General features: G+C 34.4%; 1 protein-coding gene across 3 annotated transcripts; it reads left to right on the top strand.

The window, feature by feature from the left end:
- The first annotated feature begins 247 nt into the window (after positions 1–247).
- On the top strand, positions 248–22,216 carry LOC106088108 (supporter of activation of yellow protein). 3 transcript variants are annotated; one of them, XR_009398101.1, is made up of 12 exons: positions 248–805; positions 12,943–17,088; positions 17,153–17,370; positions 17,614–17,699; positions 17,766–17,918; positions 17,981–18,427; positions 18,483–18,755; positions 19,503–19,794; positions 19,862–20,015; positions 20,073–20,261; positions 20,327–21,060; positions 21,656–22,216. XR_009398101.1 is itself a non-coding variant. In XM_059367688.1 (11 exons), exons 2-11 carry the CDS (start codon positions 13,089–13,091, stop codon positions 20,926–20,928), a joined length of 6,414 nt encoding a protein of 2,137 aa, XP_059223671.1. In that variant the 5' UTR covers positions 248–805; positions 12,943–13,088; the 3' UTR covers positions 20,929–22,216. The 3 variants fall into 3 exon arrangements, 2 of the variants coding, with proteins under 2 accessions (XP_059223671.1, XP_059223672.1); XM_059367688.1 differs by having other exon boundaries at positions 20,327–22,216; XM_059367689.1 differs by lacking the exon at positions 248–805 and adding an exon at positions 7,190–7,488 and having other exon boundaries at positions 20,327–22,216.
- The last annotated feature ends 33 nt before the right edge of the window (positions 22,217–22,249 follow it).

The raw sequence follows: 22,249 nt of genomic DNA, 5'->3' as shown, positions 1-22,249 counted from the left end.
ATTTGTCTTAAAATCTGTTATCTAAAAAAAGTAACCGGTGAAAAATATCACGAAAAACGTATTTAGTACCTGCCTTAATCTAAGGGTCAACTTCATGCTCCCTAGATACATTTCCCAAAAATACCAATTACGTTTTGTAGTGAGTTGTTTTATTAGAGTAGTTGGTCTCAGTAAGAAATTTGTTGTTGTTGTTATCATTTTCCGTTCGTCGTTCGTGTTGCAATCGTCTTTTTGGGGAAAATTACAAACATTATATCAACATATTGATAAATAAATTAATAAAGTAATTATAAATTGTAGTAAAAGTATATTAATTCCTAGTGCTTTCGTCATAAGTAAAAATTTTTATTGAAGCAGTGTAATATTAATGGGAAAAATTGTGGTTAAAGATTCTGAAAATTGGGACAAACAACCACCACTACAAAAAACTGTAGACTGTAGCCATGAAATGATAGATACAAGTGAAAACGAAAATTTATGTTAAAACTTCTAAAATAGGAAAGAAGTATAGTGAATGCTCTAAAAGTTATTGGTGTTATCTGAAATACTTCTTAAATAATAAAAATTTAATAATTATTGATATATGCCTCTGAAAGGAATATCGAAAGTTATTCGCGGTTCACCGTTTTCTTGTTCGTGTTCTCGTTCGTGCTGCACTACAAACGTCGTATTTTGTATTGCTTTCTATCGTGCAAACCAGTTAAAAATTAAGAAAAAAATCTTGATCAAATCGATGTTTTGGATTAAATCATGTTGAAATCAATATTGCGGCAGATATGATGTCTCGATTCCCATTTCTGTAAAAGTGAGTATATACTATATATTTAATGAACAGACAAACGCCAAGCGAACGCCACATTTCTCCGCCTTTTATAACTAGTGTTGCCAGACTGCAAAGAGCTACGTGTGTCAAACGGATTGTTTACCTTATTAGGGCTTGTATTATGTTCACCTCACGCGTTGAAAATCAATATTTTTCGCGATTACTTATTATAATGAATAAAAAATCTTGCTTATATCATTCAGTAGAACTAATTTTATTATTGTAGTGTTTCAAAAGTAAAAATGCAAGTTTGGCCTTGAACATTCCATTAACCCATTAACGCCTGAGGGTTGGCACACTATTCGTCTTCATACGAATACTAAAATCTTAATTTAGATTCCTTGTAGGAAATTGTCCGGCTCTAGAGCATTTCATTCATGCTTTCTATTCAGCAACCAAATAATAGAAAGCATTAAACGAAATGGTTTATGTCCGTACTAAATGCTGCAATGGAATCTAAAGATTTTAATACCAAAAAAGGAAAGCGCAAACAGACAAACCAAATGGAAAGCACGTCGTTGTGTAGGTATCACTGCCAATACACAAAATATCACTGATAGCATCAGGCGATGGCAGATCTAAGTGCAGAGAACAAATGAGTTCGGCAAAATGTTTGTTTGCTGCTATTGGCATTGTTGGATTATGTTCAACAATAAGGATAAGTTGCATTTGAATCAGGGAAGTGTTTTTTTTTTTTACTTTTTTCTATTACGCTTGTGAATCAAGTCGCATTTTTTTTTTAATAAAAACCATCATTTGCTACAATATACTATAACGTTGTTCTCGCGGCGATCGGTTTGGACCGAAACGAGCCTGCTCACATACAGGAGCTTGACGAGGATCACCACCTCCTCATGAAATTATGACTGCAACAAAAACAACTAAAACAGAAATCTCACTCGCTCTAACTTTTTGATAAAATTTTTTGTTTCATTTTGTTTTATATAAAAAATTGCCGACATTCGACAAGACAATTTTTCCCAAACACATTTTATGACGGAAATAATTTTTTTTTACCAAATTTCTACTTTACGCCAATCAAAATTTCAAAAAGATTCTTCTTTCTTAACTCGAATGGGAACATTTATTAAAAAAGTTTCATTCGACTTTTTTACGCCAATCCAAATTTCATAGGAAGTTAGGAAAGAGCTAACATTTTTCTTTGACAGCCTTATTCATGGGTATATTTCTATGAAACAAAACAACTAAAACAGAAATCTCACTCGCTCTAACTTTTAGATTAAATTTTTTGTTTCATTTTGTTTTATATAAAAAATTGCCGACATTCGACAAGACAATTTTTCCCAAACACATTTTATGACGGAAATAATTTTTTTTACCAAATTTCTACTTTACGCCAATCAAAATTTCAAAAAGATTCTTCTTTCTTAACTCGAATGGGAACATTTATTAAAAAAGTTTCATTCGACTTTTTTACGCCAATCCAAATTTCATAGGAAGTTAGGAAAGAGCTAACATTTTTCTTTGACAGCCTTATTCATGGGTATATTTCTATGAAACAAAACAACTAAAACAGAAATCTCACTCGCTCTAACTTTTAGATTAAATTTTTTGTTTCATTTTGTTTTATATAAAAAATTGCCGACATTCGACAAGCCAATTTTTCCCAAACACATTTTATGGCGGAAGTAATTTTTTTTTACCAAATTTCTACTTTACGCCAATCAAAATTTCAAAAAGATTCTTCTTTCTTAACTCGAATGGGAACATTTATTAAAAAAGTTTCATTCGTCTTCATTACGCCAATCCAAATTTCATAGGAAGTTAGGAAAGAGCTAACATTTTTCTTTGACAGCCTTATTCATGGGTATATTTCTATGAAACAAAACAACTAAAACAGAAATCTCACTCGCTCTAACTTTTAGATTAAATTTTTTGTTTCATTTTGTTTTATATAAAAAATTGCCGACATTCGACAAGACAATTTTTCCCAAACACATTTTATGGCGGAAATAATTTTTTTTACCAATCCAAATTTCATAGGAAGTTAGGAAAGAGCTAACATTTTTCTTTGACAGCCTTATTCATGGGTATATTTCTATGAAACAAAACAACTAAAACAGAAATCTCACTCGCTCTAACTTTTAGATTAAATTTTTTGTTTCATTTTGTTTTATATAAAAAATTGCCGACATTCGACAAGCCAATTTTTCCCAAACACATTTTATGGCGGAAGTAATTTTTTTTTACCAAATTTCTACTTTACGCCAATCAAAATTTCAAAAAGATTCTTCTTTCTTAACTCGAATGGGAACATTTATTAAAAAAGTTTCATTCGTCTTCATTACGCCAATCCAAATTTCATAGGAAGTTAGGAAAGAGCTAACATTTTTCTTTGACAGCCTTATTCATGGGTATATTTCTATGAAACAAAACAACTAAAACAGAAATCTCACTCGCTCTAACTTTTAGATTAAATTTTTTGTTTCATTTTGTTTTATATAAAAAATTGCCGACATTCGACAAGACAATTTTTCCCAAACACATTTTATGGCGGAAATAATTTTTTTTACCAAATTTCTACTTTACGCCAATCAAAATTTCAAAAAGATTCTTCTTTCTTAACTCGAATGGGAACATTTATTAAAAAAGTTTCATTCGTCTTCTTGACGCCAATCCAAATTTCATAGGAAGTTAGGAAAGAGCTAACATTTTTCTATGACAGCCTTATTCATGGGTATATTTCCACTTATCCATCGTCTACAGGTTAAGGTACAGAGGCAAACTTCTTGCATATCAATGAGAGCTGTCCGATTCACGTTTAAGCCCAATGATAAGGTGCCTCATTTTTATAGCAGGGTCTGAACGACGTGGCGCAGTGCGATAACTTTTTGGGGATTTTTTTTAAACTCTACTCGCATGTTTAGATTTGCTGAAATAGATTGAATGAAATATTTTTCATTTCATTTATTAACCAAATATGTAATATAAAGCCAATAAGGCCCATAAAATAATTACATACAAACATTTCAGTAACCTGAGTATAACAGATAATTAAATTCATTTCTTAACATAATGAGGTACTTTATTATATTTACCTAATATTTGGCTCCCCAGCCATTAAAAATAAAGAATATAAAAGAAATCCAAATGGAAGAGAGCGATAAATAGAAAGTGGTCCAACAAAGTGCACAAGAATTAAAAATAGCGAAAGTTTATACTTTTTTACTATAACTGAGTTTACCTGACTTTACTTTAATTGACTATGACAACATTTGTCTCTTTAGCCGAAGTTAGAGTATATTTTAGTCTCCTCGAAGTTTTGCGCTGCTATCTCTGTCACCTGATTTTACTATAATTAACTATGAATGAGCATTTGTCCCATTAGTCGAAAACATGATGTATTTCCCAGCGCCTAAGTCTTCTGCGCTCCTTCTCCAGTCTCTGGCACTTAGTTTCAAGATGTCTTTCACAAATTGATCGTTACATCGGAGTTTTGTTCGTAGCACAGTGCTTGACTTCAAAAGACTTCTTCGGTGGAGCTTCTTCATTCATACTGACAACATGATCTAGCCAATGCAAACGTTGTAATTTGATACAAACTGGTCCATACATTTTACGAAGAATCTTTCTCCTAAACGCGTCAATATTCTTCGCTTTATTTCCACACTGGTGTCATTCGTTTCGGTTACTGCGGGTATATGTATGAAGTATACCTGCAACTGCAACAAATGGTAAGTAACACTCAAACCAAATTTGGTTGAGATAGGTCAACAAATATATTATTATGTACATAAAGCTCTCACATTATTCGATAAGCCGTTTTCATCTTTGAGCCCTTAAAAGCCAAATAGTCCTAAATCCCATACAAACCCATTTCTATTGGGTGTTAAATTTTTGCTCAAATATATCTTTGGAAAAAATATTATTTGTGTATTTATGAATTAAAATGAATCCTAGTTTTATAGAGGCGTCATGTTGACCTATCATCGGCTTAATGCTATACGCAATTTTCGATTATTTTAAGTTTTTGTGGCTTTCAGATACTTGTTTTGTAGCGTCAATTTAAATGGAGGCCACCGTAGCGGAGAGGTTAGCATAAGCGCATATGGCGCTGAATGCCTGGGATCGAAATCTAGCGAGAACCCCTATCCTAATGCTGGCGACTTTTTGATGAACTATGCCATTGGAAAAAATGGTATGACAGCCATGCAAAGACTTATCTCCAAAGAGAAGTAGCACTGTGGCACACAGTTATTGTTGTAGCCTCATTTTCAAGTGGAGGTGGTGATTCCGTCAGGCTTCTGCATGTGAGGAAGCTTGTTTCGCACCAAAGGACCGATTGCCGCGGGAAAACGGTGGTCATTGGTTATCATTGATGGGCAAATTTGCATTTCCATTTAAATTAATTATTTTGAGAACCTTCATTTATTCCAAAAGCATGTCTTAATCAACCTAACTATGCAAATTTTATGTTAATTTTCTCTTTCGAGATCGGAAATTTTATACAATGGAAATATGAAAGTTACAGGAGATACACCACACCAACCACGCGTTTTTTCGGTTTATAGCTTTTGATTCATGTGTAGACGAAATTTTCCATCAACGAATATATTCGCCTATAAACTTATAGTTTGTCGGCGTTCCGAGTTTTAATACCATGTATGTTACTTTGCCTTCGTTTACTGCCAAACATACTTTATCTTTCTCTTTTTCCCCTATTGTACAATCTTTAACCAAAAATTTGAACAGCAAAAAGCTAAAATTAGTTCACCACCAAAGATATATAATTGTTTTATGCGAACTGCTAATTTTTGTAAAAATGTTAAACCTCGTAAAGCATACAGATGTTGGGTAATATAGATATTGAGAAATATAACGTAGTCTAATTTTTAATTTAATTTATATCAAATTTCAAACTAAGGCCTCTAGGAGCTCAAGAAGTCAAATCTGCGGCTCGGGTTATATAGGTGATATACATATTTATGAACCTATTTGGATAAGATTTGGTGTGAGTGTTGGAGGGCATAAGTGCACTTACACATACATACTTTTCAGCCAAATCAGGTGAAAATTGAGCATTCTAGGGATCAAAAATAAAAATGATGATCAGTTTATATCAAGGCATTATCAGTTTATAGACCGATTCGGATACTTGGCATTCATTCAAACGCTAGCGTGATTTCGATAGACGGACGGACAGACAAACGGAAGGGCGGAATTTGCTAGATCGACTCAGAAAGTAAAGCCGACCAAGAGTAGTGAGGTACACTAGCTCTCATCGACTTCTCGACTTTGTTAGTCAAGACGTTGAACGTTTCTTAGTTCCCATTTTTTATTTTGTGGGTTTAGACTTATGCTAACATTTTATAAGATATATAAGTAGCAAACGCCATCTTTTCTTTCAAGTCTCTTAAATTTTTGTCACTTGATACGAGTTAATCAAACTGTTATCCCTAGACTTTTCCCTTTTGTGAGCAGATCATTTCAGGTCAAAGTGGCTTAACTATTTAATACGCTTCCTAATCCTCTTAGAATTTTTAATGCCTTCTGTCATACCTATACAATAAAGCTGCTTCAACACTTTGCGATAATTCATATTTTTTTTAAATTTTTAATTATATGTATACTTTTGTAACCTGCTGATTAGGATATCGAATCAGTTTAGTAGTTTACTTTCTTTCTTTTGTTTATTTTTTAGGAATTCAATAATAAAAATCCCCTTTTAAATTGCATTTGAAAACAAAAAGCATTAAAATATTTTATATTTTATTTTTAAGAGAATAGTCTAATATAAACGTGCAGTTCTATTGTAATTTTATAAATGGACCGAACAGCTTAAGATTACAAAATTAGGCAAATAAATTAATATATAACTTCTTTATATGGTCTCAAACCAATATTTCAAAATATTACAAACGGAATGACCTATCGTGATTTCGACAGATGGGCGGACGGACGTACGTTGATAGTTCGACTCAGACTATCAAGACGAACAAAAATATATATACGTATAATTTAACAATAACTTAAAACAATATTGATTGATCGAAAATACATTAACAATTTTATACTTACGCGATAATATCAAAAAACTACCCCCATATCAGTTTATCTTTTCAAATGCTTAGACAGTAAAAATTCTAATGCTTTACAAAGCATTTATGTTTTTATTATTATTATTTAGTTTTTATTTTTGTAAGTGAGTTCACTGTAGACATCACTGGTTTGGTTGCTGCTTATTTGAACCGCGTTTGTTGTGTGTGTGAGATTGTATGTTTTGCTACTCTTCTTTTTGCTTTGTATCTTTTATTCTCGTATTCGTTCGGTTGGTTCGTTGGCATATACATTTAGCGTGTCGAATGTAATAATTCTTTGTGTGTAAAAAGGGTTTAAAACATTATTTTTGTTTTTTGCGACATTTCAGTAGTTGATTTTTGGACATAACTTAGTGCTTGCAGCATAAACTAAAGCTTACAAAAATGAATCTTTAACAAATCTTTAATATATTGCAAAAAAAGTCCATATGAACGCGAGTGTCTATGCAACTGTCTGGCCAGTTCAGTTGTGTGTAATGTGTGCAATAAATGAATTATTTTGAGTGATTTGTACCTAACTAATGTTTAACACATTTTCAACAACGCTAAAGATTTGAAGTGACATTTGTTTTTGCTATAAGCAACTTTTACAACGCTTGTTTGTACGTAAGTGAGAATTGTATTTTAACCCATGTGTTGGTTTTTATTCATCAATAGATTGTCGTCCATTTTCCGTCGTAACATGTCGTTTGCTTTTCGTTATTGTTCGGCGTTCTTTATGTGGTTATATTTTTATTTCTCAATCGTTCCCTTACCTTTTCGACCGCATTAACGCTCCGCACTTGGGGACGAATAACATTTAAGTTTCGCATTGAATGGATATTGTATATGTGGACAAGTAATTCATATTGTGTTTCTCATATCATAAATATGTGTGCATCATGTTGGTGCTCTCTTTGAATTTGAAGTGTTTTGCCCCCTAAAAATCATGTGCGTTTACGTTGAACTTGCTCTTTGTTCACATACTGCTTTTTATAGACGTAAAAATATACATATGCAGCGGATCTGGATTTTTTTATTCTTGTAACGATTGAAAGTGATAGTTGACTGTTTTTTGGGATAATTTATAGCTGAAATAGATATTCCCTGTAATGACTCAGTCGAAAATATTTCAACTTTGAGTTGATAGTCCACAATTAATGTTAAAATCTCAATAAATTCCAGGTTTCTAAGAACGGGATTGTACTAGCCCTTACTACTGTTCGGAGAACAACAGATAGGCCGACTTAGTTTCTTTAAGGCCATTAACTGCTCCTTTCATCCGTAATGTTCGAAGCAGCCGTTAGAATAAGCATTTATATTTTTTTTATATAAATCCTGATAACATAACATAAAAAAGCTACAAATCCATTGTGGTTGCTATCCTATTATATGTCTGTCCAAACCAAATGCGATTTTATCAGAATATTTTCGAGATTGTCATTTTTAGGGTTCGCAATTCCATGCAAATGCATATTCGATGTCGTTCGTCTATACAGAAGCAAAATAATACACATGTGGACAGAAAAATAGGTGTGAAGTTTTTTGAAAGAGTGTATGATTTTTAGGTTTTTTAGTAAAGTAAACAAATTTGGGTATTTAAAAATTATTTTGGTATTTAAGAAATTCATTGATTTTAATGTGGACAGTAAAATATGGAAATATGTATATGAAAAAACTTAAAAAAAAAATTTTTGTACATGAGTGTTAGTGTTTTGAATAAACATCAAAACAGGCAGTTAATAGCCAGTATATCCACCCTTATTTTTAGACAAGCTTCAGCTCTTAGGATTGCATGAAATTATCTTACGGCAAGTCTCTACCGGAATATTATACCACGCTTTTTGAATATTTTCTTGACGCTGGGGTTCACCCCAAGGTTTCTCAATGGGATTGATGTCGGGGAACTGACTTGGCCACTCAACAATGTCTAAATTATGATGCCGAAACCATTCACTCACCAATATTGAAGAGAGATTTGTGACATTATCCTATTGAAATTTACATCCAAGTGGCTTATTTTCCTAAACGTATGGTAGCATGTCTCCAATAAATATTTGTAAAGAAATCTATCCATTGTGTTTTCAATTAGTTGTATCGGACCTACTCTCTCCCAAGAGAAACAGTCCCATATCCTGACATTTCTTCCTCCATGTTTATCACTTTTTGTTTGGTAAATCTGATATGGCATTCTTTCCATTTTGGACGAAGAACACTCCTTACTGTATCATTACCAAAGAAATTGACTTTTACTTAATCGGTCCGAAGGATATCAGGTCACTTATTTACTCCTTCTTGTCCGCACCATGTTTAATGAGCCAAAGCAAAGTTTAACCTCTTCTTCGTGTTTGCTTGTCTAAGTAAAGGAAATTTCCGTGCTATTCTACCTGATAGTTTTGCAGACACTTATCTTCGTCGAACCGTTTAGGATGACACAACATTTCGAATTTCCTTTAAAATTTCTTTTGAACTCTTGAAAGTGTCTGGTTTAGCTAAAGTTACGATACGATTATCCGTAACTAGAGAGGTTTTCTTTTTTGCGCCGCGGCTCTTAATATTTTTATTTGGTTTCTATCCTTTCGAAGCTGATGAACTAGGCATCTTTCTTTTTCACTGCTTTTATGTCCACGATTGGATTTATGGATATGGATTTCACCTTATAAATGTTTATTACGCACTTGATGAGTTTTTTTTTTTAATTTCTGTTAGATTAAAAAAAATAGAACTATTTTTCTGTCCACGTGTGTATATCTATGCGAATCAAGAACATTGGATTCAAATACTATTGATTTGTGAAATAGGCAAAAATATGCATATTTCACTTTAAATGCGTATATTTAGATATCTGCCGAAAACATTCTTATTTAGACAGTAAAATAGTTTTAGGTGAATTTTTCAATACAAATTGAGCAAAAAAAGGTTCAGCAGAATATGGTGTATTACAACTAAACGACCAGTGTGAGTTTAACATATGATTTAATGTTTGGTAAAGCTGCAGTTACAAGACCAGACATGTCCCATATAAAAACACACGCCGATTAGGGCGCTCTCTATTCGTATATTCGTACATAAGACAAGTCTAATTTATGCAGTATATTACAGCTCAGATGACATGTCTGATCGTGTAATAGGAAATTAAGATGCGTTGATTGCACTGCGCTGTAAGCTAAGACTATGTCGTGTGTGAGTTAGCGCACGTTATATGTATGTACAGCTGTGTTCAAAATAATACGAGTGCTACCACATATTTTGAAAAGTCAACTTTGTTGGCATAACAATATCCAAATTTAGTGTTACTCTAGGGGTACTCCAAAGGGTATGTAAGAAGGAAAAAAACAAATATGAGTTCAATATAAATATTATATTTTTGCTGCCACCGATTATTTTCTCTTTTGGTCACTCTGTAGCCTTGTTCAAAAAATGGGACTATGAATGACTTGTAATAAAAAAAAATGTACAGTATTAAAATAAAAAAATAAATAAATAATGAAACAATCGATAGAAAATTTGCATTAAAGCAGCACTGTTCCAAGCAAATGCGAAAATTACTCCAAACTACGAAACTACCTAAAAAACTACGAAAAATGTATAGAGAAATAAAGGAAATAGCAGGGTGCTTTGATCTATTCACTCCAAATGCCTCACCACATAAAAAAAGGGTATGAAACATATTGTTGACCGAGGGATGTAAAATTGTATTATTTGGTGGAACTGGGTCTAGACAGTATGTCGGATGTCTTGCCAACACATAATATAAAGAACTTTACACAAAAAATATAGCCAAAAATGATGGGGGAAAAATTATTGACACATTGGGGCCTTTAATACAATGGTGTAGGTCATGAATATGCAGGTTTATGTTAGAATTTTGGAATATATAATGTTAACTTATTCAGAATGGGAAATTATTCTGAAATTGGTATCCGAACACCGGAAATATACTAGTAAATTGCCACAGGAGTGGTTAAAGGTCAAAGGGGTTCAGGTTAAGTCGTGACCTGCTAAGTCTCCCGACATCAGTCCCATAGTAAGCATATGGGGAGACATTGGAAAATATGTTACAGCGACAAAAGTGGCGAAATAGGAATAGTTATGGAATGCAATTATAATGCTTGAAAAAAATCTGTTTAAAACAGCGATGCCCAAAATGAAAACATGACTATATGTGTGTAATACTCCCCTTAAGTATTTTTAGTTCGCTAATTTTTGGACTGAGTGAGTGCATTTTTAAAAATTGTAGCGTGATTTCAAAAGACAGTTGGATGGCCATTGCTAGAAATTTGAGATTTTTGCCAAACTATTTTGTTGTGTTACGTTTTGCATTAATAAAAGATTAATATCATATTTGTTATTTTTAATGTTTTGAATATAATAATGATTTTAACAAACTTTTAAACATTAAGGCTCTTGTTATGCTGCATTAAATTATTTATAACAAAACGTCAAAGTATGTCTACAAGAAATTGGAGTTTGGCAGAACCATCAGGCGGATAATGTCCCAAAGCGAAACAATCTGCTAGTGTCTGAATGGCAATTCTTTCATAATTAATTCCATTTTAAAATAAAAATATGCCAAACATAAAGATTATACCAATTTAATAGCTACATAAATTTTCGGACAAAAAAAATTTACTTCGAAAAGAATTTCGAATGAGATTTAAAAATTGGTCAAAATAAACGGTTGGTACCTCTATTGTTTAGTATGAACCTTTTGAGTTAAAATTTTGATTATATTATTTTTTAGCCATAAGTAGTTAAAGATGGTTGTTGAGTTCTATAGGAGTATACATTGATATATACCCCTTATAGAGTGATCTCCCAATTTTCAAATTTTTAAATTTGCCCATGAACATTCCGTTAAGGAATAGCGGCAAACTTCTCACATATTCATGAGTGCTATCCGATTTAAGTTTAAGCTCAATGATAAGGGGCCTTCTTTTTTTTAGTAGTATAGTATAGTACCTCACAAATGTCGCCAGTATAGTACCCCCCTCCGAGCGTCATGGGCTGACATGCTAACCTATGCGCTCCGGTTATAATATATAAAATCAATGTGTTGTAAAAATTCATCTCGGGATTTTGAGTCGTGCAGTTTTGGCTCGACTACGGAAACCTGCTTTAAACATTATGTAAAACTCAATCCTGAAAATTTTGCGAATATCGTTTGAAAAGTGTTGTTTGTATTACATTACAAGTATATGCAGAGGTGATCACCTAGGCATTAGACTAATTTTATATGTATATACAATATATATATGCATATATAGGTATTTTATACCTTTTAACAGACGTTTTTTAGATCCATAACATTTTTTTACTGTTCTTGTTTTGTGAAAAAATTTAATTCACTAAAGGGACTGAGGAAGAAACAAGAATTTTCTATTAAATCATTTTCAGCCTGGTCATAAATTGAAGACACCTCTGATTGGATAAAAATATCTTCATAAAATTTAAAATTGTTATAGCTTAGGTGTTACCACCTATGTCAATTATGCTGCCAATTATACCATAATTTGTCATGTCATTTATAGCAATGTGTTTCTTCTGGTTTTTAGGAGTACCACGCTGACTTTGTAAACATAATAAGCTTGTGCCCAAAATTTGTAGGATTAGTACTAGGCAGATTTCGTAAATATCAGTAGATCACCGGAGGCCACAGTAGCGCAGAGGTTAGCATGTCCGCCTATGACGCTGAACGTCCGGGTTCTAATCTTTGGGAGACCATCAGAAACAAAATTTTCAACAGTGGTTTTCCCCTCCTAATGCTGGCAACATTTGTGAGGTACAACGCCATGTAAAACTTCTCTCCAAAGAGGTGTCGCACTGGGGCATGCCATTCGGATTCGGCTATAAAAAGAAGGCCCCTTATCATTGAGTTTTAAACTTGAATCGGACTGCACTCATTGATATGTAAGAAGTTTGCCCCTGTTCCTTAGTGGAATGTTCATGGGCAAAATTTGCATTTTTGCGTTTGCAGTAGATCAATAAAGTATAACAAACCAGGAATTTATAGCAATGTGTGGAATTTGTAGCAATATGTTTCTTCTGGTTCTAATTATTATTTCTTTATCGTATTTTTAGGAGTACCACACGGATTTCGTAAATATAATAAGCTTGTGCCCAACATGCTTTCATTTAGTCAATAAAGTACAAGAATCCAGAAATTTTGTGGCAAAAAAACGAAAATACAGAAAAACTTGGAAAGTTAATTTCAATACACATAAGAGATGAATGTTACAAATCGACGAAGTTCGACGGATGCAGATACACCACCATCAATACAGACTCAAAATCACCAACCACAATTAATAGCTTATATAACCTGTCGGCAAGCCGCTTCTGCTTCGAATAGGAGCAATCGATCTCGACAAGAGGAGGATCAAGAACCTTTGGTTACCTCGACATCAGCAGATAGTGTGTTACCACTGCAGGCGGAGGGTGAAGGGGAGGAAGTTTCAATTGATTTGGAGACAGCAGACACTTCCATTGAACACATTACCAGCAGCACTCATTGCTATGAATTTGTAAACGAATCACTTGATGAAATGGTTATGCCATCTACATCACAGAGCACAAGTTTAGGATCCGAAGGTTCATCTGTAAACTCCATTAATACAGGTATAAGCAGCAGCAACCGCTCAACCAGGTCTTTTCCTATAGATATGGTGGCTAGAGACGTTAATAGTAAAACTTTGAACGATACATCTGCTCGTGGAACTAACCGAATCACTTCTGAATCTACTGTGAGACTTCGTGATATCGATGATCAGTCGACTTCATCAGCTAATAATATCACAGTGGACTCAATGCCGCACATAGATAAAAATAAAATAATACTTAAACTGCCGAAAATGACCGGAAATGAATCTCAAATGTTTTCTTCTACAGAAGACGACTTACGTAAGGTGGAACCTTTAAAAATAAATCTTCATAATACGCATCATCACCATTACTCTTCCAATACCCATCATACACCGAAAATAACTATAAAACCTATTTTAAAGGAAAACGCCGCGGAAGCTCTGGTGTCTTCGGAGGACTGTTCTTCTTCAGCCGAAGAAGAAATGGTTTCGAGATTGAACAATACCGAACCACATATCTTACCAAAATTAACTATTCGAGCAAAAAATGAAGATTATGGATCGTCACAAACTTCTGTTGTTCCAAAACTTACAATTAAAATAAATGACTCTAATTCGGCAGAATCTCTAACTACAGCAACAGCTGCTCACACACCACCATTACCAAAGTTAACTATAAAAACCGGACAGGATGGCCATCCTGAATCTATAATATCTAATGTGTCACCAGCTTCATCCACTACATCATCATCGTCGTCGATGGCATCATCTTCAACTTCTTCCTCGTCGGGTAATTTTTTACTGGCTACTCCATCAATACCAATACCTAAATTAACTATAAAACCTGTTCAAAAAGAGGACTCCAAATCAGCCGAAGTTAGCGATTCCCACCCATCTATACCCAAGCTATGCATTAAAACTAATACGCTATGCACAGACTCAACGGAAGAACCAATTCTTTCCAAAATACCAAAACTTACTATAAAAACGGGACACGAACATGCAGTTATTATAACACAGCACAACGACGGCGCAAAGGCAAAGGGCATACCCAAAATGACTATTAAAACGAAGTCTCTGGATACTGCTGATGACTCTAGTATTTCAGCATCCTCCGTTGTAGAGAAAATACCAAAATTTACAATAAAGACCACAACTGGAAATGATCTATCTAAACTTTGTAGAAACAAATCTCAATCTGAAGTCGACAATGTTAGCGGTACACCATTGACGTCTCCAAAACAATCAATTTCAAAGATAACCATAAATAGAAATGCTATTCAAATGGAGAACATGTTAGGAATTCAAGGAAATGTGGAAACACACTGCTCGAGTAAAACTTTAACCAAGGAACAATGCAAAATAGATAGCGTACCAAAGGTTGCAGCAAAATCAACAACAAACAGATCATCACAGATCGAGGACATTTGTATTAGTTCTGACTTTGACGACGAATGTGAGGACCAAAATGCCGGAAACAGTAAAATTGTGCCGAAGTTAACTATAAAAAATGTTGGCTCTCCACAACAAAAACTAAAATTTGTCGTTGACACGGATATAAAATCAAATAAGAATACGATCACTTTACCAGTGGTTGATGTTGCAGACGAATTCGATCTATTAAATGTCGATAATGTCGGCGGGGAATCTAGTAATTCTCAAGAGTTCTGCGGCTTTAATGATAATGCAGATTGTACCCAAAATAAAGAAATTGGTCTGGATGCAGATGCTAACACTAAACCTGAATTGCCTCGGCGTCATTCCGATGATATGGATATAGATGAAACACTTAGGGATCAGCATGAACCAAAAATATTTCAAAACGCCACAAACATTCATGCACAAGATTCCTCCAATTTTATTACTAATGAGGAAATGGACTTAAACGGGAAAGCATCGTTGAAAATTGGGCATATTATTGATACAGTTGATTTAACATCGTCAGCAGGCAGTTCACCAGTGCACCGTTTTGACTATAATGATGGCGAAGGAGAGGATAACGATGTCAGGGAGAAATCGCCAATGGTAACAAATACAATTGTGCCTTCAACAAATATTTTGTTAGAATGTCTACAAAGAGAGACCACTGTAATACAAAACACCCAACAATTGACACAACAAACACAGCATAACACAGCACTGCCTCCATTACAACCTAAACCTATGGTAGCAACTAAATCATCAGTTTCTCTCAAATATCCCCAGTTGGCTGAGCGTTTATTGGCTAACGGTTCATCAGTTGGCTGTATGGATGTAGGACCATCTAGTGCAAAGAAAGACTCCGTCGAAAATATCATAGACTCCATAGAAATTCTTGACACTCCGGAAGGGAGTCCTCGTGGTTTCATAGACGACAGACATGAAAATGATACTATCTTTAACGAAAACCTACAAACACTAAATGGTCTAAATGTTTCAGAGGAAAACCGTTTACTGAGCCTTAATAACAACAGTTTAAATTTGAAACGACCTGTTTCGCAGGAATGTCATGTTTCAGAGACTATATGTACAGCAATGTCGGAAAAGACAATAGAAACACCCTCTAAATTGCGCAAAATACAAAATGAAAGCGAACAGCTAAATACAAAAAATAATGCCTTACAACAATATCTTCCAACAGGATACCAAAATCATCAGCGGTTGCGTAAACAAAAACATGAACATTTGTTACCTATACCTATGGACGAAGTAACAGATGCCATTCAAACAAATTCGAACGATAGTTTAGACCTTCAAATTAATATTGACTCGAATGAAAATTCTACTCCAATTGTAAAAAAAAGGGGAAGACCTAAAAAATCGGAAATCAATTTAACCTCAGAAAATGCCAAAGAAGAACATACAATAAATTCAGACAATAGACAGGATTGCAAAGCACGCAGAGTTCAATTGTTACGAAAAAGACTAGCAATTGACATGGTCGATGCGGAGCAACCAGTTGCTCTTATTACCGACATTGCAACATCGGGAGGCCCAGAAGATAACAAAAGTGAACAGAATATTATAGAAACACCTAAAAGAGAACGAAATTTACGAACTCCCCTGAGAACATCGAGAAGAAGTAACACGCCAATAAACTTTCAAAGTGAGCTTAAAACATCAAAAAGTAAGCCTTTATCGTCATTGTCATTGGAAAACAAGAAAACATCAAACGATACAGGTTCTGAAAATGAACTCAATCACTTCCACGAATCGAATTCGTCTATATCGTCTGTCAGCTTTCATAGTTCATCAACAATTCAAAATATTACAAACATTGCAAATAGTGTTAGTCATTCAATGACTTCCCAAATTGATTTGACTATATCTTCATCATCAAGCAATAGCAATGGGAGCACAACGAACACAATTACCACTGTAGAAGCTACATCGAGAAACGATGGCCCCGTCTTTGTTATTCCTGATTGTAGTGTTAATGGTGCAAATATTGGAAGTAATAGTCATAATTCAATGTTGCCACCCACAACAATTTTATCGTCGTCAGATCCTTTACCGGATATGATATTCAAACCGAACGATTTCTCTTCTATAATAGCTACACAGCAATTAAGGGTCTCCAATTTTTCAACTGTTTATAAACCTGGATCAGTTGCATCACAAGAAGAAGAAACGGCGGACGATGTTAGTGGAGCAGATAACTCTGAAGGTTCGCCAATGCAGTTTAATACCACTTTAATAAAATATTAACTACGGAAAGTTTCTATTTCTAGATGACTCAGCCAGTTCTTCTTCTATGCCTGCAATACCAGGCCGTAGCCGTGGACGTGTTCGGGGATCCCGCGGAAGGAGTATTGGTCGTGGTCAACGAAGTCATGGTATTAGTCGTGATAGTTTAAGTGTAAAATCTATAGCTATGAATCGGCCACGTTGCATAGGAGCCCTTAAGCATACCCCTGATCCTGAGAGGATTAAAGAACTCTTCAGTCCGGTACGTAACATTTTTCTGTCACAGAATAAGTCAATAATAAAATCAAAAATGTCAACCGTCAGAGCCTTATAGCTAAGCCTAAATTTGAATGGCATTTATTTTTATTTCAATCCGTAGCGATTATAAGCACTCTGATTATTTACGACAAAATAGAGCGTGCTTATTAGTTTAATATTATCATTCACTGGCAAAAAAGGTATTGATATTCTTTTATAGACTAATTTTTTTTTAATATATTTTCAGTCTCCTCAAGTTTTTGAAGAAGACACCCGTATGAGCGCCGATTTGTCTCAAACCAGTTTACAACAACAATCTCCTTCTTATTCAAGGTACATAGGGTTCTATAATATTTAATAATATTATTAATATTTATTTATAACTAAACTATTTTGTAGCCAACCTGATTTTTTTACCAATGAGGAGTCCCAGTCGTCCATTATCAGCAATACGAGCATTATAGACCCGAATAGCACGGCATCAGCTCAAAATAGTGCATCCGCCAAGAAAACAACGAAAAAAAAGAAAATGGAAGTTTGCGTTGCTGAAGAGTATGTACAACTTGTGTTATTCGTTACTCTTACAATGCAGTAACTTTAATTATTTTTTTAAGCACCGACTTCACAGTTGCATCTATAGCAGAATATGATTGGCCGCCACCGAAAGGTTGTTGTCCCTCAAAAAATCGAGATACCTTTATGATACAAGAACAGGTTGCAATGTACTTGGGAATTAAAAGCTTCAAGAGAAAATATCCCGATTTACCCCGCCGTCAAGTAGATATGGAAGAGAGAAATTGGTTGCAAGAAAAAGGGCTGGTGTCTGAAAAAATGTGTGATTTAGGAATCACGGCCGTATGGGCTTCCGACATTTTGGACATAATGTATACAGATTTCTATGAAAAGTACGAGGAGTATAAGGACTTTGTACGGCAAAAACATTTGCGTGAAATAGAGGCTAAACAGAAATCACTTGGACTCAATGTGGCTGGAAGAGGTTTACAAGCTCGCGAAAGAGCCATGTTATCTACTAGCAAATGGAACTCATACTTTAACAGAACGTAAGTTACAATGAATATCAAAAGATTTCTAGGTTATGGTACAGACAATTTTCAGGCGCAAAGACGAACGATTGTCATTCCTCGATCTTCAAACGCTGGTCATTAACAAACCCTGCCCATCTACAGCCCCTTTATCTACTATACCCAACCGTCCAGTTGCTGAAGCAGTTGCGTTAGCTATAAAAACGGAGCGCATTTCTCAACCTCCGACTTTGCTTAAACCTCGGATTTGGGAACCATCAAGGCCAAGAGATATTTATTACCCGTTATCTCTCGTTCCAGGCCAATTTTGTGAGAAATATCACGACTATTCATCTGATGAATTACGGTAGGCATGGTCTTTAAACTATTTATAAACAAATATATTCTATTTTATTTTCACTTTGGATGTATGCCTCCCAATACGACGGTAGACCTTATTTTAAACTAAAGGGTGATTTTTTTGAGGTTAGGATTTTCATGCATTAGTATTTGACAGATCACGTGGGATTTCAGACATGGTGTCAAAGAGAAAGATGCTCAGTATGCTTTGAAATTTCATCATGAATAGACTTACTAACGAGCAACGCTTGCAAATCATTGAATTTTATTACCAAAATCAGTGTTCGGTTCGAAATGTGTTCAAATTTTGACAAATTTTGTTCAGCGATGAGGCTCATTTCTGGTTGAATGGCTACGTAAATAAGCAAAATTGCCGCATTTGGAGTGAAGAGCAACCAGAAGCCGTTCAAGAACTGCCCATGCATCCCGAAAAATGCACTGTTTGGTGTGGTTTGTACGCTGGTGGAATCATTGGACCGTATTTTTCAAAAATGCTGTTGGACGCAACGTTACGGTGAATGAACACATTTCGAACCGAACACTGATTTTGGTAATAAAATTCAATGATTTGCAAGCGTTGCTCGTTAGTAAGTCTATTCATGATGAAATGTCAAAGCATACTGAGCATCTTTCTCTTTGACACCATGTCTGAAATCCCACGTGATCTGTCAAATACTAATGCATGAAAATCCTAACCTCAAAAAAATCACCCTTTATTTACAAAGAAATGTTTTCTATTTTATTTTCAATTTAGATGTATGCCACTCAATACGGTTGTAGACCCTATTGTTCAAATGTGGTCCTGCAAAGACTGTGGTAATAACAGCTCTGACACAGATTCGGCTATAGAGAGTATTGATAACAAGACTGAGATAGATAAATCATTGCCGGGCAGACGACACAAAAAACGTCGCCTACGGCGAACACGACAACCTGGAAATATGAGTGCTGATGAATTTAAGGTACCGCTGCTCCCTGGTGCACCAGTGATATCGACAAGTTCGACAGATTCTTGTTCCTCGAGTGATACGTCTTCATCGGAGACAGTAAGTGTTACTTTGTTTTAAAATATATATCTACATGTTTTGAATATAATTTTTTATTAAATTGCAGGATTCCGAATCGTCGTGTTCTTCATCGTCCTCTGATGAATCATCCAACGGTGAAGAATCATTGGCAACGTGTGAAGTCTGTTTACGTCCACATAATCGTAATCTCAATAATGTGCCCGAATTATTTCTACAATGTTATACTTGTAGACGAAGAGGTAGGAGCGATATAAATCCTCTTGGTCTTTTGAAATAAAAATTAATTTCCTTTTCAGTTCACCCCAGCTGCATTGAAATGCCACATCGCATGAGTTTACGCGTTCGAAATTACAATTGGCAATGCGCCGATTGTAAATGCTGTGTGAAGTGCAAACGTCGACATGATCAAAATAAAATGTTGTTCTGCGAACAATGTGACAGAGGTTTTCACATATATTGTCTTGGAATTAAGACCGTTCCTGACGGTAAGTTCAGACTAAATCTTTACACCAGTATTTTATGGTTCAAAATATTTTTCATGTTCATTAAGGTCGTTGGAGCTGTAACCGTTGTAGTATTTGTATGCGTTGCGGGGCAACGACACCAGAGGGCTTATCTCACATGCATCAGCTAATAAATACGGCGCAGGGAGAACATGTGAAACAAACTAAGCAAAAGAAGGCCAAGTGGGTTAATGAATATCGTTTGGATCACTTAACTAAGATAAAGGAACATTGTTCTATGTTATGCATTCCTTGTGGAAAAATGAAAAATTCCAAACGCGCGCAAAATGTAGCACACAATAACGCTACGACAAAAGCAACATCGCCGTGCTCCCTTAGTGAATCTAGTTCTAACAGCTTTATCAATTACCCCCCACCTTCAGCCATCTCATCACAAAAACTTTTGCCTTCTCCAAATGCAACATCAAATGGCGAATTAATGCACAGTAGCACTGTAAAGGAAAGTAGCGGTCATGCTGCGCCTTCGACTTCCATACCAACTGAAGATTCGTACTTCTCGGATAATAAAGATTCTGAAAGGTACTCGCCCGTACCAAGCAGTTTTACGTCATCTATAATAGCTGCAAGCAATACACAAATGACAACTACGCACAACGCAACTGGCGGCCCTCCTCCTGTGGTTGCCTGAGTAGGGGTAATACGTTTTTGTCCAAAGCTGCAACCACCGCCACAAACGCCTTTTTTAAATATACCGAATTTATAGCAGTTGTAAACAAAGTAAACTCTACTGGCTGCTAAATACATTTGGAAATATCAGGAGGTAGTTTTATTTTAAATTTATTCGTATGTTTCTTTTTCTCCATAAAATAATTTAATCTGCATTTTTTACTCGTATTGTATGGCTTACTTCACAAAGTAGAAACTGACATTCTAACCAAAGGTGTAAACAAATGTTTTCATTTATAATTTACCAGGATGTTGGAAATGGCTAAAAGATACAATATGATAATTAACATATTTTAAAATGATAAAAATTAAGAAATTAGAGATGTATCCCTTCTATAATTTTAAATTTATTTTACGTCTCAAGCATTTGCCTGATCGACATTACAAACACGTAGTCTCTTTTGATGTTTGATTCTTTAAGTAAGGCATCCGAAATTTATTTTTATAAATACATCATCTTTCATTAGATAATTTTTAAATAGATATTTATAAATTGTTTAATTAAACTTTATTTCTAATCATTTCGCGTATTATTTTTTGTTTCGTCTAATTTAATTTTTTACTCTAAGGTTAATATATATACATAATTAAGAAAACCGTGTGGCTTGTGTTTTGTCAATTGAATGTGTTAATACTGTCCACAAAAATTACTGTTCAAGATGCCGCTTTCTTTCTTTTCTTATTTTCAGCGTCACGTCATTTGGCCGTTTATTTCATTTAAGCAGGCCATTGCTTTTTTCGTATCATCATTCTCTTCGTAGCATAAAGATCGAAATGAAGGAATAAATAGAGGTGCATTACACTCATCACCTTTTAAACACGTCAAATTCGGTGTTATTTAAACTCAAAATTTGCCCTAAATCATCCATCCTTAAACAGTTATCGAAAATTCGAATGAGAAGAATTTTGATTAAAAGTTATTTTTGGCAGCATTTTCTTTTTGAATTAATCCCAAAAAACGCAATAACTTCTGTTATTTGGATATAAGAAAATTCTATTTCAATAGACCATAACATTATAGATTTATAATTTTTATTTTTCAAATAATAACAAATACTGTATTTATTGACGCAATCCATATGTAAACACACCAAAAGTGAAAACCTTTAAAAAACTATACTTATGAAAGAAGGAAAAACATTTATATTACTGAATGTACTAAATATTTGTAAAATAAAATGTTCCTTAGCATAGGACACAATTCAAACGATAGACTAATAAAAAAGAAACAATTTATGCAATGAAGTAAATCATTTTATCTAATATTATTTATCTATACTTTC

The sequence above is a fragment of the Stomoxys calcitrans genome, chromosome 4 (genome assembly GCF_963082655.1).
Source record: "Stomoxys calcitrans chromosome 4, idStoCalc2.1, whole genome shotgun sequence".
Classification (NCBI taxonomy): Eukaryota; Metazoa; Arthropoda; class Insecta; order Diptera; family Muscidae; genus Stomoxys; species Stomoxys calcitrans.
Note: the sequence above shows the minus strand (reverse complement) of the source record. Positions and strands in the feature narration are given on the sequence as shown.